This window comes from Typopeltis vanoorti, chromosome 3 (genome assembly GCF_054136105.1).
Source record: "Typopeltis vanoorti isolate ZY-2024b chromosome 3, IOZ_Tvanoo_1.0, whole genome shotgun sequence".
NCBI lineage: Eukaryota > Metazoa > Arthropoda > Arachnida > Uropygi > Thelyphonidae > Typopeltis > Typopeltis vanoorti.
Window position 1 is genome coordinate 67,540,703 of NC_143551.1, and position 16,722 is coordinate 67,557,424.

The following is a 16,722-nucleotide window of genomic DNA, read 5'->3' on the forward strand; positions in this document are numbered from 1 at the left end:
TCAGAATTTTTGTACAGCAGATACTTTTTTATAGATCCAGCATTTTGTTTTTTATATTACACCCTCTGTCCAAAAAGAAACCGAGCTTTTCGAAAATCGAAACTAGTAGCGCCACCTGTTGTATCTTTTTGTCGTCGAAAGCGGCAATCTTCATTAGTATTGTTTCAGCTGTTTATGACATTTGCTTCTTTAGAAGTCGAGTTATAGTGCAAAGAGTGACAGTGTGTTTTGACGAACGGTAGGAAAATGAGTTTCAAAGAGAGAGCTGCGATTGACGTTTGTGTTAAACTTGGTAACAGGTTTACCGAAACGCATCAAATGCTTCAAAAAGCATACGGTGATGAATGCCTATCCTGTACTCAAGTTTACGAGTGGTTTAAGCGATTTCAAAGTGGTCGCGAGACGCTTGAGGGCGACGAAAAGTTGGGCCTTCCAAAAACTGGACTGAGCGAAGTTAACTTCCAAAAAAATGTGTGATTTCATCAAAGAAAACCAGAAGTGGTCCATGAGATTGATTGAAGATGAATTGGAAAATCCAAAACCAACTGTGCACAACATTTAGACCGAGAGTTTGTGCCTTCGTAAATTGAATTCACGATTTGTTCCCCACAAGTTGACCGACGATCAAAAAATGTATCAAATTGTAGACTGCAATGACCTCATTAAAACCGCTCGTTAGAACTCAAACTTTCTTGAAACAATCGTTACTGGTGACGAAACGTGGTGTTTTGAGTATGAGCCCGAAACAAAACGCCAGAGTGCTGAGTGGAGACCACCAGAAGAGGAACATAAAAAAAAGTCGCTTGGAGAAGTCAAAAGTAAAGACAATGCTGATTTGTTTCTACGATTCCAAGGGCATTATCCAAAAAGAATTCGTTCCGCCTGGCCAAACCGTCAGTGGTGAGTTTTATCTCGAGGTTTTGAAGCGATTGATAGCGACAATTCGTTGCGTTTGTCCTGAATATCGTGACAACCGACTGTTCGTCAAAACACACTCACTGTTGGCACTGTAACTTGGCTTCTAATGAGACAAATGTCATAAACAGTTGACACAACACTAAGGAAGGTTGCCGCTTTCGACAACAAAAAGATACAGCAGGTGGCGCCACTAGTTTCTTCTATTTTCGAAAAGTTTGGTTTCTTTTTGGATAGAGGGTGTATAAATATTCTATGTAGAGAGCTGACCAGTTTATCAAGCAACCATCCTTAGTTTCGATCTCCGATTATGAAGACTTTTCAGCTGAAATATGAGATGGGGTAACATTGAAGGGGAAGGAGTTTATCCTCCCATTAACTCGTTTGTTTCATTACGCAAAACGAGCAAGTCGTCCAGAAGAACACACAATTAACAGACGTCATGCACTGGCACCATAGCTCTAGTTACTTCAGCTGCAGTTCAAAACAATCAGTCCTGTCGATCATTAAGATTCGCTGTTCATCGGTATAGCTTTGAAAAATATTTTGGCTCGATTTTTTATAGCTCAGAAAATAACAAGATAACTGTTGAAGGCTGAAAAAAAAAAGAATTTTATAAACTATCTTTGCTTTTTAAGTTGGCATTGTATATTATTAGAAATGAAGAAAGTAGAAAAGTATTGAACGTTACAAGAAGTTGCAAAAATTATAGTAACTTGAGTATTTCACAAAACTGCATCATACGGTTGGCCTGCCTTTTGCGACAATTTCATATGCCACTTTCTTAGGAAAACTTAGATGCTGATAAATAGATTTAATACTGTCTCCCATTTATAAACTACTTAGTTCTGCTATGTAGTTTGTAAATGGGAGAGACACGGTTAATAAATAAAATAAATCCGCTAATGCCATTTATTGCATATAGGGAGTAGGCGAGACTGTTCTGTAAGATTGTCAGTTGGAATATCAATGTGGTTTTCAATATTGAATTTCTTGCACCTGCATGTTTATGTAGTTTTAATAGCACGCACCCATTTTGTTGTGATTTATATACTTATGATTTTAGGTAATTTATGATTGTATCTAAATAAACCATCTACACCTCAAACTTTAATCATTTTATTAACCAACTGGAATATTAGAAAAATAAGATTGGTTGGGGTAAAGTTGCATATTCTCTGTTAATTTCTGCGTGCTTGTTTTTAGATTCCATTTTTACATCATGCATGTGTTAACTTTAAAAAGTAACTGAAGACATGGGTCATAACCACCCTGGCTGGCCGAGTGGTTAGCGTGTTTGCTCTTCATTCAAAAGGCTGCGGGTCACGAATCCTGACGTGGGTATGGATGTTTGTGATTGTCTGTGGAAATACCGGTAGTGGTGGTCGGCGTTGGTATAATTGCGGTTAGTTGGAGGATTGTGAGTGGTAGAAGTGTAGACCCCCTCCCTCGATGAATCTTCGGAGTCCCTGGAGGTGACAAATAACAATAACTGTTTTTACTGTATTTCCTGACTGGCTTACGGATTGTTGCTTCAGATTTGTTTTGTTTGCAATGGTTTTTTTTATTATTTAGGTATAATTTTAATTTCGTAGGAAGTTTATCAAATAAAGCCGAAATATTTTTATATGGCTTCTCATTTCACATAATTCCTTTTAAACTTTTTTAAATTATGGTTTTTCTTTGTTGATAATTCAATTCAATATCATGCTACTGTTGATAATAAATATATGAACTCTTACAACTACTATACTGCTAGGTGGCGAAACTGCTATTGGATTACATAGACAGCGTTGAAGAATCCGGCTGTAAATCGTACTGTTTATATGTATGATTTCTGTGGCAAAGAGCGTGGTTTATATGCTGTATATGTAGTATGCATGTGTAGTTGTAACTTTGCGATTTGATATCTTTTATGAAGTCTCCGTTTGTGTTATTTAAAATGTTAAAACAGCTTCAAATGGGTCTTCGCACCTTTCTTTTACTAGCATCAAAAATATGGAACTGTGTTTGTTATGTCCTTCGAAAGCAAGTGAGAACGGTAAGATTATATCTTTTTAATATATATTCCGGTCTTTTATAAATGTCGTGAATGAAATACAGATGCTCTATAAACTGCTGTTTTGGAGAAACAAACAAGGAGCGAATCAGGAATTCTTTAGTAGAAATGCACCTTGAAAAATAGCGCTCTTTATTAAGTTTATAATGTGCATATTCTAAACACTATAAACACTGTCACGCTGCAGGTTAGCGTCAAATAATTTTGTTTGTTTAGTGTTTTTTAATTTTTTTTTTGACAGTCTTGGAACAATATAAGAATGAAGTCAAATAAGAACAAATCAGAATTTAAGAAATTCAGAAAATCATATTTGTGATTTTCCTTTATTATCATCTTGAAACACTTCTTTTTCTATAAACAGATTGCTCTGGAATAAGTGAAAGTAAGCGATGAGGACACTTTCCTCAGATGTAACTAGGGAAATGGAAGTTTTTCCTTCAGTTTCATTGTTTTAAAATAGCTATTTCTTTGGAGGAAAAAAAAAAAAAAAAGAACGAAAGAAGTATGTGTTGTGTTACCTTAAATATATTTTATGTAATATTGACATTTTAACTGGCAAGAAAGCTGGAGCATGTGTTATTCTAATGTTGGAGAGCTGTTCTGCTGAAAAGTGATTAGAATCATTGGATTTGACTGTTTTAAGGATTGTTTTCCACAACATGAGCAAAGATTAAAAACATTATCAGGCAAACTTAGTTGATAAAGGTTGTCTTAATTATCATTATTGATATCATTCAGTCTAAACATTGTCTGATGAATTAATTCAGTGTTTGGTTGCATTAAATAAAGAATGGGATGATATTATTTATATAGTATGCCTCACACATAATAATGCCATTAAATCTTCATTATGTAATATTTTCTGATAATTTAAATTAAATAATGTTAAGGAATAAATGATTTAAAACGATTGAAAAAAAAAAGTATGATAATCCTGCCAATGAATGGTTGTAAACTTGTTATACACTATTATTCTGGGAAGACTGAGGATTAGTTAGATTATCTAGAAACCAAATCAAACATCATACCCAAAATTGATCAATTATTGTTAATGTTTTATACAAAGTAAGGACAGTAGTGTAACTAAGGTATAACATCAGAAGAACAAAATAAATAATTTATTGGGTTAGCAGTATTTGAGTGGATATCAAAGTGGCATATTTAAAGCATAAATTATAAATGTGGTAAGACATATAGCAGCACTCAGAAGATTGTGTTTTCATCTCCTATATCCTGGGAAGCATATGAAAAGATAACTCAAGTTTTCATAAATATAATCTTCATTCCATTTTTAAGCCACACATCTGGCTAGAAAACCTTTATCTGTTCTCTGAAGGATAAACTTGATCCTCTTGCACATCCTTGAATGTATAAAGATCTTTCTGCCTGCAACTTGGCCTACTTTTGACAGGACCATAGATCTTAATATCCAACTTGAACGTAACTATATTTGAGATCAGCTGTATGCCAAGTCAGGATTGCAAACCGTGCTGTGGATATTATGTTACACAGAATTAAATGGAAGAAGACAGCTGATCTGCATAGAAGTTGATAGGTATGAAAGACTATTTTTAGAATCATTATCAGCAATGAAACACTCCTCTAACTTCAGTAAGTCTGACTGTTAATTTACATAAGATCTGAGAGACAGTCATTCCGAGACCACATTTAGCTTGACTTCACTGAATTATCTTTGTTTTTATGTGGTCCCTAGAAGGTTGTTAGGATATTAGTTCCTTTTCAGTTACAATTGGAATTGTTTTTTTGCAATTGCAACAGTCTAATAGTGCTGTGTCTTACCATGGTTTATACTAATAACATTCACCATCAGTTAGTTACAGAATAAGATTAAGAAGATTAAGCTGTGTGTATGTAATCTGAAGATTACATCTTAGTGAATTGGTTTGCTGTAGCTTCACTGATTTGACCAGTGGCAGCTCCAGAGAGCAGACTGTCTGATTCCTTAAATACTTGAGCAGTCCCCCCCCCTTCTTAATTAGTTTGCATGAAGAGTTCAAACTTTTTTTTTTGCTGTTTTACTATTTTGATATTAAACAGTAAAATGATATTACTACTTTTTTCCTCTTCTTCAACCATGACTGCACACTTCATTGTTTGTATAATAATAAAGTATTATGTACAATATTCAAAATGAGACTGTCATGCCAGCAAAGGTTGATCAATTGGTAGAGCCTCTGCTACTAATGGCTCACGCAAAAAAGTTAAGCAAGTTTGAGCTTGGTTAGTAGTTGGAAGAGGTTCAATCATTTGATGCTGTTGGCACACTCTCTCTCGACGAGTCTTTGTACTCCCTGGAGGTGTCACATAATAATGATAATAATTTTTAATAGCTATCCACCCTCCCAGAAGTCATTGATATCAGTTCTAACATCAGCCGATATGAGAACTGGCCATGTGTTGCTTATTGGAAAGTTAAGATTACTGGGAAAAAAAATCAAAAAAGTAAAACACAGTTTAATAAGACTAATGATAAAAAGTTTAAGGTAGAATAGTTTGGCTGATAATTTATGTAAGATCTGAGAGAGACAGTCATTTTGAGACCACATTTAGCTTGCTGTGAATAGAATAGAAAATCAGTTTAACAAAAACAGTTTTAATGAAAATGCAGAAGTGAATCAAAGCTGGGAAATCTGTAAAAATAATGTAGAAGGGAAAGAGAGAGAGAAAAAAAAAGAGAGAACAGTTGGAAATAAAGGGAAGAGATGAACTCTTTAGTACTCAGCAGAAGCCAAATTTTTGGTACAAAATAAAAAATTATATATAAAAGCTTTTCAGCATATATGTAGGCAATAAATCTAATATAAAAAAGTATAACATGGATGTTTGAGACTTAAGAAATGAAACTAATAGCAAAATCTGGGAACTAAAATGAGAATTCTAGAAATTCAAAACAGCTTGAGGGTGACTTTTATGGCATACAGACAAATATTGAAATTAATCAGAAACCGAAGAAGTGAATTATGCAAATATATGAATATACCCTTAATTGATTAGGAAGAACACTTTATTAGATTGTATGAAGATTAATCAAAAGTAATATTATTATTATTCGTGACACCTCCAAGGAGTCCAAAGACTCATCGCGGGAGGACACCTACTGTACAACTCTCCCTCCACTACTACACAGAACATCAACATTAACGCCATCTACTGCCCACAACCACAGCCAGTATTTTTTGTCTGTAAGATTTGTCTGTGTGTGGGATGAAAAATCCTAGTTTCCGGGAGGAAAAAACCCTGCTACCTCCATATGAGATCGGCTAACTCACCTTCAATTGAAAAAGTCCATTTAAAGATTCCTCCCATCATGACGAGGATCGAACTTAGGCCTTTTGACTGAAAGATTATTGAAAGATGATGAAGAAATAGCATCATAACAAATAAAAAAAACATTTTAAGAAAATTAGAAATACAAAAACAGCTGGAGTAGACAAAATACATAAAATTATTAAAATATGAATGAAGAGAAATAACATTTCAAATGGAACTATGAAAAATTCATTTTCTGAAAAACAAATACAAATAATAAATGTAATATAAGATATTGTTATAATGAATCAAAAGAAATTGACATGAACAAAGGACAATGTGATTCATTAGTCTTTTACTGTTCAGTATTTTAATGGATGAAATAATAACAGAAATAAAATATTAGAGATTAAATGAAATAAAAATTGTTAAATTGTTGATGATGATATAATAAATGCAATCTGCTGTGCAGGCAATGCAGTAATGGTAGCAGGTAACTTACAAAGAGAATTATTTAATTTCCATCAAATTTGTCAAAAATATAATATGGCAATATCAATAGAAAAAAACCAAAACACTTGTGATCAGTAGGTGTAATCAGGTGTAAACTAGAAATAAACAGAAAAATACTTGAACAAGTGATGAATTTTAAATACATAGGAATTCAGGTGGAATAACAGATGAAGTAAAACAGCAAGTGTTTAAAGCAAATGATATTTTTGAATGTGTTTTAACAGAACAGTATAGAAAAATAAAAATCTATATATTGAAAACAACTGTACATAAAGGTATAAGACCAGTTTTAACTTATGCATGTGAAAGAAGACCTGAAACAGTTAAGATCTAATGGTTAAACACTACTACAACAGAAATGTAAATGCTTAGAAAAATTGTGGGGAAAAACAAAATTTGATATGATCAGAAAAAGAAATACATAAAAAGTGTGCCTTGCAAACAGAGAAAAGGAATGGCAAAAGCATGCAACAGAATGCAAAAAGAAAGAATAATTAAATTAATAGAAAAATAGAAACCAAGTATTAGAGGATAAGTTTGAAGACCACAAAAATGATGGAAAGTATGGATTGCAATAAACATTGTTGCAGCAGTTTTAAGACCTAAGGCAGAAGATGAAGTAGTAAAAATATCCAGAAATTGTTAGTGCCCAGTAAAGTATCTATGAAATGCAATATAATCAAGCAAAATATACTACAGAAACCTTAACCCACACTGGATACAATTATAATATAGATTTTACATTTGTATAGTATTCTCCATATTCCTCACACTCCCTTGACCCACAGTAAAATTACAGATTTTAATTGTTTAAGAGAGAGAAATTCTGTATATCTAATATATAGGAATAGTATCTATATGAAATTCTGTATATTTATAAGAATAGTATCTTGAACATGCATCTCTCTTACACACAGCTCTCATAATCGTTTAAGAGAGAGAGATTCTGTATATCTAATATATATAAGAATAGTATCTTGAACTTACACGTGTGTGTAAATTCAAGATGCAGTCAAAAAGAATGTGACCATACTAAAAGAAGTTAGCTACTCCTACCAATACAGTTATATTCATGCCAGTGGAAATGTGAAAAATATGAGAATTAATTCTGATATACATATTTAATCTTAATTTAGAATTGGAAGTGTTATATTTAGTACCTGTGTAAGTAATCTTATGTCACACTTCAGTAACATGTATGTCTGTTTTGCTTCTTGTTTATCAATATTATTATTATTATTACGGGTGTCTCCATGGAGTCAGTAGACTCATCGTGGGAGACCCAAACTAGCAAAACAATATCTGTCATACCTCTTCTTGAATTCATTTACAGACGAAGAGCTCACAACTAAGTCAGGCAACGAATTCCACTTATTCACCACCCTCCAGGCAAAAAACCTTGTTCTGACACCTTTGTTAACCACACTCTTCTTTAATTTCCAGGGATGACTTCTTGTTCTTCCATCAATATCACACAGCTGAAACATTTCCCCTGCATCAATCCTATAAAAACCTTTCAGTAATTTAAATGTTTCTATCATATCCCCTCTTCTTCGCCTATCAACCAATCTCTGCAATCCACAAGCTCTCAATCTTGTTGAGAGCTTGTGGATTGCAAAATACAGAGGATCTTATACCTTATCCTGTGATCTCTGGAATAATAGTCTAAGCAGAGTATCTGAGACTTTTGGGACTTTTTTTTTTCTTCAGAAGCTTGTGGATAATGCTTCCATGTAAAGTTAGACCATCATCCTGTACCAAAAAAAAAAGCAGTTATCATGTGATCAACAGAACTATAGATAATGTTGCAAGGGGACATACTCGTTTATTATTGATTATGCTCTTTGGTTGGAAAGACCTAGGTTCGAATCCTGTTTAAGACATGAACTCTAGTTTACCATCAGGCAAACTGGCCAGAAAAACACAATTAACAAAAATAACACAGGGCTCATAGTCTAAGTTGCTTTGGCTGTAATTCCAAACAATTATAGAGAGACAAAACCAATGGAAACTATTTTTCAGAGACTCCATTATAGCATCCTGTTTAATGAATGTTGAAAAATGATCACAGAAATTCTAAAGAGCTAAATTGTAAAATGTCTTTGTACCGCCAGTGGACTGGCTTTACTGTTTTTTTTTTTTTTTCTCTGAATATGCTATACCATTAGAGAAAAATATAGCAAGACCTATCTAGAAGAAACCAAATGATCACTAGGAATCAGATAATGTCAGTGATATGATATATAAAAGAATTATAAAATTAAGAATGGCTTACCATATCACCAGATTTCATTCTGATTTACATATGGTAGCAGATAAGGACACTCGGCTTTGTAGTATATTACAGGCATAAGATCAGAGGAGCTGTGTTCTGGGAAATGACTATCTTAATTTTGGAATGCTTTTATAAAACTGCAACAGTGATTAAATGGATTATGCAAGTGATTTAAAAAAAATGAGTCACAGCATTAAACTAACATATATCACAACTGAGATATGAGCAAAATGATATTCGATAAAGTTTTCAAATGCAAGTTGTAATACAGTAATATTATTATGTGACACCTCTGAGAGTCCAAAGACTCATCGAAGGAGGGCACCTACTCTCCAACTCTCTGCCTCCATCACTGAATCCACCAACTACATTGGTGTAATGAACCTCATCATTACACCAATGGCATCTACTGCTCACCACCACTAGCATTTTCACAATCACAAACATCCATGCCCACACGGGATTTGAACCTGCATCCTTTTGGCTGGAGAGCAGATACACTGACCACTGGTCAACCAGGCTGACAATTGATGTTTATTATCGATGAGCCATTGAAAATTAAATCTTAAAAGACAAATGTATAGAGTATTAAAAAAAAACATTGTTTTTAAGAGGACAACTGTGGAATGCTATAATTGGAAGTTATGATTATTCTTTCCAATATATCCCACATGTTCGATAGACCTGAAATGGACTTAGTGAACCTTCTCTAGACCCTCTGATATATCCTTCTTCCCTTGAAAACCAGGTGACCGAATCTATGCACAGTAGTCCATATGCTGCATAATCAAGGCCATTTACAAGGGAACCATACTCTCTTTGTTTCTGCATGTCAGGGGTTCTCTTCATCATTGCCATAATCTGTTCTGATTGATGTTCTTATAATTTCAGCAGCTTCACCACTGAACTTCAAATCTCTGTCTGCTATGACTCCTGGATCTCTCATCTCTCCTATTTCCTTTAAAATTTCTCTATTAATTGCATACTCTGCATCCCAACCTTGCTTACCAGTTTTCAAGAACTTACACTTTGCAACATTAAACTGACATCTCTGCTCACACAGTCTAATGCGATCCTCCTACAAGGCTGTCTGCTCTCTCCTCACAGTTCTAACTTTGTACCATCAGCAAACAACCCTTGTCTCTTGTTAAACCAGTCTCAATATCATTAACATGCAAGTTAAACAATAATGGGCCCAAAACAGACTCTTGCAGCACACAGCTGACCTTCCTCTTTTGGGATATCACTCTCCAATATAAAACCTTCTGATACCTGTCTGACAGCCAGATACCTATCCATCTTGCTAATCTCTTATGCAATCCTATCCTATAAAGTGCCTTTGAAAAATCTAAGTATACTACTATATATGCATTTCCCTTATCCAGCAAATTCATCACCTTGTATTAGCACATAAGCAGATTGTAAAACATGACCTTCTCCTAACAAATCCATCCTGAACATCATAGAATACTGCTATTATCAACTCAGTTCTGATTTCTAATTCTTATGAACTTCTGGCACACCTTGGTTAGAGGCGAGTATCTCGGTCTCGTATTTAATGTAAAGCTAAGCAGACATTATTGCCAAAGCAGGCTGTATCGCATCGCACAAATGCGACAGCGCACACTACAGTCGTGCCGAGCTGCATCGTATTGACCTTACTTATGACTGTATGTTTCTTAGAATAGATACCTCCATATTTCACTCGCATTCAGAGTTGTCGACAACCGCAGGCGGCTGAGTCAAGGCCAGCACACGCTGGCCTTAATAGTACAATCCACACGCAAAGTGAGGAGCACCTGATTTTCAAACATGTTTGAACTTGTCACAGCATTTAAAACCATTCCAGGCTCATATTAATTTTGATAATTTTTCATGGAACACTGGTGTTCTGCAGAACGTAGTTTTTGGAAACCCTACCTTAGAGCATGCCTTCCAAACACGCAGTGATATATTGTCAAGTCTTAGTAACATCTGTTTACTTAATTCCTCATACATCATCTCACTTACCATCAATCTCTCCTCTGCCACCATGCTCTCTATACTCCAGTTTCACATGATGTCACCTTCACAAGATGAAATATCCTGATAAACTGCTCATTGAATATTTCAACTATGCCCTGTACATTAGTTACCACTCTACCATCATCATTTAAGTGACATCTTTCCATAGTCATTATTTTTTCTACTTGCTACATATTGAAAGAATTCATTAAGATTTTTCTGGGCCTGATTCGTTAATTTCTGCTCATACTGCACTTTTGTATCTTTGAGTCACTTTCCGGGCCTTCTCTTCATACTCTTCATGCAACTGAATAATTATCAGTTGCATGAAGAGTATGAAGAGCAGGCCAGGAAAGTGACTTCATGCAACTGAATAATTATCAACATTTGTCTTGTGTTTTGTCTACAGAGTGCCTTTTTCCAGATTTCATGCTTAATTCTTCAATTTCCATGTTCAACTTTTTATTATTATTATTATGGGCGACTCCAAGGGGTCCTTAGACTCATCGAGGAAGGCCCTAAACATCATGTCCATCACAACTATTCGACATTCACACAGTATCTATCATACTTTGCCTTGAACTCATTCACTGTCATAGCACCCACAACAGACTCTGGCAGCTTATTCCACTCATTCACCACTCTAAAAGTAAAAAACCTAGCTCTAACACCCTTACTAACCACACTCTTGCCCAGCTTCCATGGATGTCCCCTAGTCCTCCCACCACCAGTCCTGTTCTCAAAAATATCCTCTGAATTAATCCTATAGAAACCCTTCAGTGATTTGAATGTCTCAATCATATCTCCCCTTTTCCACCTATCAACCAATTTTTGCAACCTACAAATCTTCAACCTGTTCTCATAAGGTTCATTCCACAGACCTGCTATCATCTTGGTCACTCGCCTCTGGATCCTCTCAACCTCCTACCCCATCAAAAAGAAACCTAGGTGACCAAATCTGGGCACAGTAGTCGAGATGGGGTCTTATCAAGGCTCGATACAGAGGAACAATAACTTGCTTGTCTCTGCTCGTCCAAGTATTCTTCAGCATCCAAGTGATTTGATGAGCTGATTTAGCCACTTTTGCAATATGCCCCCCCCTAAACTTCAACTCCCTATCCACCAACACTCCCAAGTCGAGGAAGGCCCTAAACATCATGGCCATCACAACTATTCGGCATTCACACAGTATCTATCATACTTTGCCTTGAACTCATTCACTGTCATAGCACCCACAACAGACTCTGGCAGCTTATTCCACTCATTCACCACTCTAAAAGTAAAAAACCTAGCTCTAACACCCTTACTAACCACACTCTTGCCCAGCTTCCATGGATGTCCCCTAGTCCTCCCACCACCAGTCCTGTTCTCAAAAATATCCTCTGAATTAATCCTATAGAAACCCTTCAGTGATTTGAATGTCTCAATCATATCTCCCCTTTTCCACCTATCAACCAATTTTTGCAACCTACAAATCTTCAACCTGTTCTCATAAGGTTCATTCCACAGACCTGCTATCATCTTGGTCACTCGCCTCTGGATCCTCTCAACCTCCTCCCCCATCAAAAAGAAACCTAGGTGACCAAATCTGGGCACAGTAGTCGAGATGGGGTCTTATCAAGGCTCGATACAGAGGAACAATAACTTGCTTGTCTCTCTCGTCCAAGTATTCTTCAGCATCCAAGTGATTTGATGAGCTGATTTAGCCACTTTTGCAATGTGCCCCCCCTAAACTTCAACTCCCTATCCACCAACACTCCCAAGTCCCTGGCCTCATCAATCTCCTGGAGTGCAGTTCCACCAATGTGATATACTGCTGCTAATCTTTTCACCCCAAAATGCATAACCTTACATTTTGCCACATTAAATTGACATCCATTCTCCTTAATCCAGACCTCTAATCTATCCAAATCATCCTGCAAAATTTTGACATCTTCTGCATTCACTATTGCCCTACCCAACTTTGCATCATCAGCGAACAAATGAACCGTTCCTCTCAGATCCTTCCCTATATCGTTAACGAACAAATTAAACAGCAGTGGTCCAAGAACAGAACCCTGCGTCACACCACTAGTCACAGGCCATCTTTTGGACTCTACTCCTGGGTAAACTATTCTCTGATATCTCTCCATCAACCACCCTCCTATCCATCTCACCAACCCTATATCCATTCCCATATGTTGCAGTTTACGGATTAGAATTTCATGTGGTATCCTGTCAAAGGGCTTAGCCAGGTCCAGCAGTATCACTGTAAACCCATTACTATTATCCAGTTCAGCCTTCACTGTGTTATTAAACCTGAGCAAGTTACTGAGGCATGATCTACCCTTCACAAAACCATGCTGTCCCTCCGTACAGTATCTCATTTTCATCAATTTATTCCTGTATTTTTTCCTTGACTACTTTCTCCAAGAACTTGACAACGACTCCTGATATGCTGATTGGTCGGTAATTTGCAACAGTAGTCTTGGATCCTCCTTTATGCAGTGGAACTATTTTCCCCTCTTTCCACCCCTTCGGGACTAAACCAGACCCGAGATTCAGATTAAACAATATGGTCAAGAGCACTGACAATTCTTTAGCTGCTTCACGTAAGACCCGTGCTGGTATACCATCCAATCCCACAGATGTATTCACATTAATGTTCTGTAATAGACTATTCACCTCCACTTCATTCACCACAATTCCCATATAAACTAATGGTGCCCTCATTCCTTCAATGTCACCACCTGAATAATATACTCTTGCAAAGTGCTCACTCAGTAATTCCACTATATCGACTGATTCAGTGACCTCCCTACCATCGGCATTCCTTAAAATCATTCTGCCGTGTACAGTTTTTCTTTCACTTGCAGCATATTGAAAGAACTGTTTGGGATTCTCTTTAGCTTGCATGGCTAATTTCCTTTCATAATCTGCTTTTGCTTTTCTTACCACACTCGTTACCCTTCTGGCCTGTGCTTTATACCGTTCGTGTGCCTGCAGGTCACCTTTCTCCTTAAATTCCCTCCACAGTTGTTTCTTTTTTTGCAACTCAAGCTTAATGGTGTTATTCATCCATTTAACCCCTACTTGATTTATTATTTGGACTCTAGCTATACAGTCAGCTATAACCGCCTGCAAATGCTCCTTGACCACTTCCATGCATTATCAACATCCAGCCCTTGCAGTTTTACATGCCATGGCACTGAACCAAGCAATCTCCTAAGCTTGTCATACTTGGCAGCACGGTAATTCCACATGTAACCTGTTTTAATCGAAAATTTCACACAATTAGCCACCTCCTTATGAGCACTCTCACCAATAGGTGGCAACATGGTCATATTCATTACAGTCAAATTCTCAGATGCTAGTCAAGCACTCTCGAACCTCTAGTATTTTCCATTACATGCTATCTCAGATAGTTATCCCTTAATAACTGAATGAAATCCAGTTCCTTCTTCACATGTGTCCTGTCCTCCTTCCAATCAATGTTACCATAGTTGAAATCCCCCATAATAATTACCCTCCTTCCACTCATTTCATCAATTTGTTTATGCATACTATCTCCACCATCTATTCCATCACCTGGTCTTTAGCAGCACCCAACTGTATATTTTGTTCTGTTAGTCTCAATCTTATGCCAAATAGCCTCAAATGAGCTCTTTTCACTATCCTGTAATACAACTTCTATTCTCCTTGGCTGCAGTTCATCAGCTATCATCAATAACACTCTTCCCCCCATTTTATTCTCTCTGTCCCTCTTGAACACACTATACCCTACACATTCTATCCCACTAACTATATCATCTTCTGTCAGCCATGTTTCACTAATGCCAATAACCTGTGGCCAGGAAGAGCTGACCAAGGCCAAAAATTCTTCCTTCTTGTTCTTAATACTCCTGGCATTAGTATACATGAAGTGCAGAGGTCCATTTGTTCCATCCCTATCTTGATGCCTTATACTAACTATCCCATTCTGATTTCTTGTCCTTCGTACTGGCTCGGGCACATTATATACATTCTTACACTCAACTGCCTCACTGATGTCTGCATATCCACTTCCCCCCACCCTCCTCAATTGTTCTAGTTTCCCTGATTTTGCACATCCACTTTCACTTCATTCAGCAACACTTTTTCCAGTCTTCGCACACCAAATCCATTCAAATGCAAGCCATCCATCTTGTACAAATCCTTTTGTCCACAAACTCCACACCACACCGTCTGCATAACATGCGCATAAAGTCATTTGCGATTATGGCCCTCCTCCTAAACTCTTCTGTCATACTGCAGCAACAGACTCACTATCCTAACTCTCATCTCTCACACTACTTTCATCTCCATTCACAATCACTTTGTAATGAGAACAAGATTTTTCTTATGAAGAGTGGTCTGTTAGTGAGATTGTTTACTATAATTGAATGCACAGAAAATGAATTAAGAGCTAGATATTCATACTGTGATACAGGCTTCTGTCTAATGTCATAGGTTGCATTTATATATATATATGCATATAAACACACACATCTTTATTGAGTAAAATTAATGTGTTGTTCCCATTTGGATGCATTGAGGAAGACTTTGTGCTAACTTCTGGCAGACAGTTTGGTGCCTCACTCCTTTAAATCATAACTCATTATCATATTATTTAAGTTTATGTTATTACTGATCTCATGTCAAGTTTTCCTCTAAATTAGTCTATTACTTGTTAGTATTCCACTATTGTCAAATCTTATATTTCTGTTTTCTAGAACACCTCTGACTGTGTCATTCTACCTAGATCTTGATGTTTCCTCATGGTATTTTTCTTGCCATCTTGGCATCAAACATGTTCTGCTAACCTTTCCTTTCCCATTCTGTTTAAGGCACTATATCACCCATATATTAGCTCTGTTCAGCATTAATGCTAACAATGTCAAGTTCCTTTCTAATATATTCATTTTTAATGTGATTCTGCCATTGATGCCATCTATTCACTCCCTTAATTTTCTTCAGAATTGTCTCCAGTTTCTTGATCACATTTTCTTGATTTACAGTTTAATTTACTTGTTTAATTTATCCCCTATTCCACATAAATTTATTCAGCTGGTTCCACACCTTACCAACTTTGCTTATTTTCTTTTCTGCTTCCATATTTAATTTATCCATTCACTTCCTTACTCTCATGACTTTTGTACAGTTTCCAGGGATGATCTCTTGATCTTCCAGCATCCATTATCCGATGCAATAATTCCCTTGTATCTAGACTCCTCTCACCAACTTATATGGTGCAATCACATCACCTCTTTATCTTTCCTCATACTCAACATTCCAAAGTCCTTAAACAGTCTTAGTTATTTGCATCTGCATGCTCTACAATGTCCCTTATTGCTTATATAGCCAGGTGACTAGATCTCTGCAGAGAAATCCAAATGAGATTTTATTAGTACAGTGGAACCATCACGTCCTTATTCTACTTGTGAGTTTTTCACATTATAGCAGCTTTCTGGGTAACCCATTTTCCAAAATTATTTTCAAATTCTTGCATTCCATAATATTTTATACATTTTTCTGGGTATACAAACTAATCTTAAGTTAAAAATTTTTGCATAATCTGAATGAACAACAACACTGAAATAACTTTTATTTCCAATACTGGTTCATTCATCCAAAATAAAACTATTTTGATCAGATCCTATTAATTCTTAATTTTTGATATTTGCTTTCA

At 36.1% G+C, this 16,722-nt stretch overlaps 1 protein-coding gene across 1 annotated transcript in view; it reads left to right on the top strand.

Annotated features, from left to right (window-relative positions):
* Window positions 1-2,727: 2,727 nt before the first annotated feature.
* The window catches only part of Dd (CTD nuclear envelope phosphatase 1-like protein dullard), a 174,040-nt gene continuing 160,045 nt past the window's right edge, over window positions 2,728-16,722 (top strand). The window contains exon 1 of the mRNA XM_090415688.1: window positions 2,728-2,956. Within this exon, the coding sequence (XP_090271814.1) occupies window positions 2,831-2,956 (126 nt within the window). The 5' untranslated portion in view covers window positions 2,728-2,830. The remainder of the gene's footprint in view (window positions 2,957-16,722) is intronic.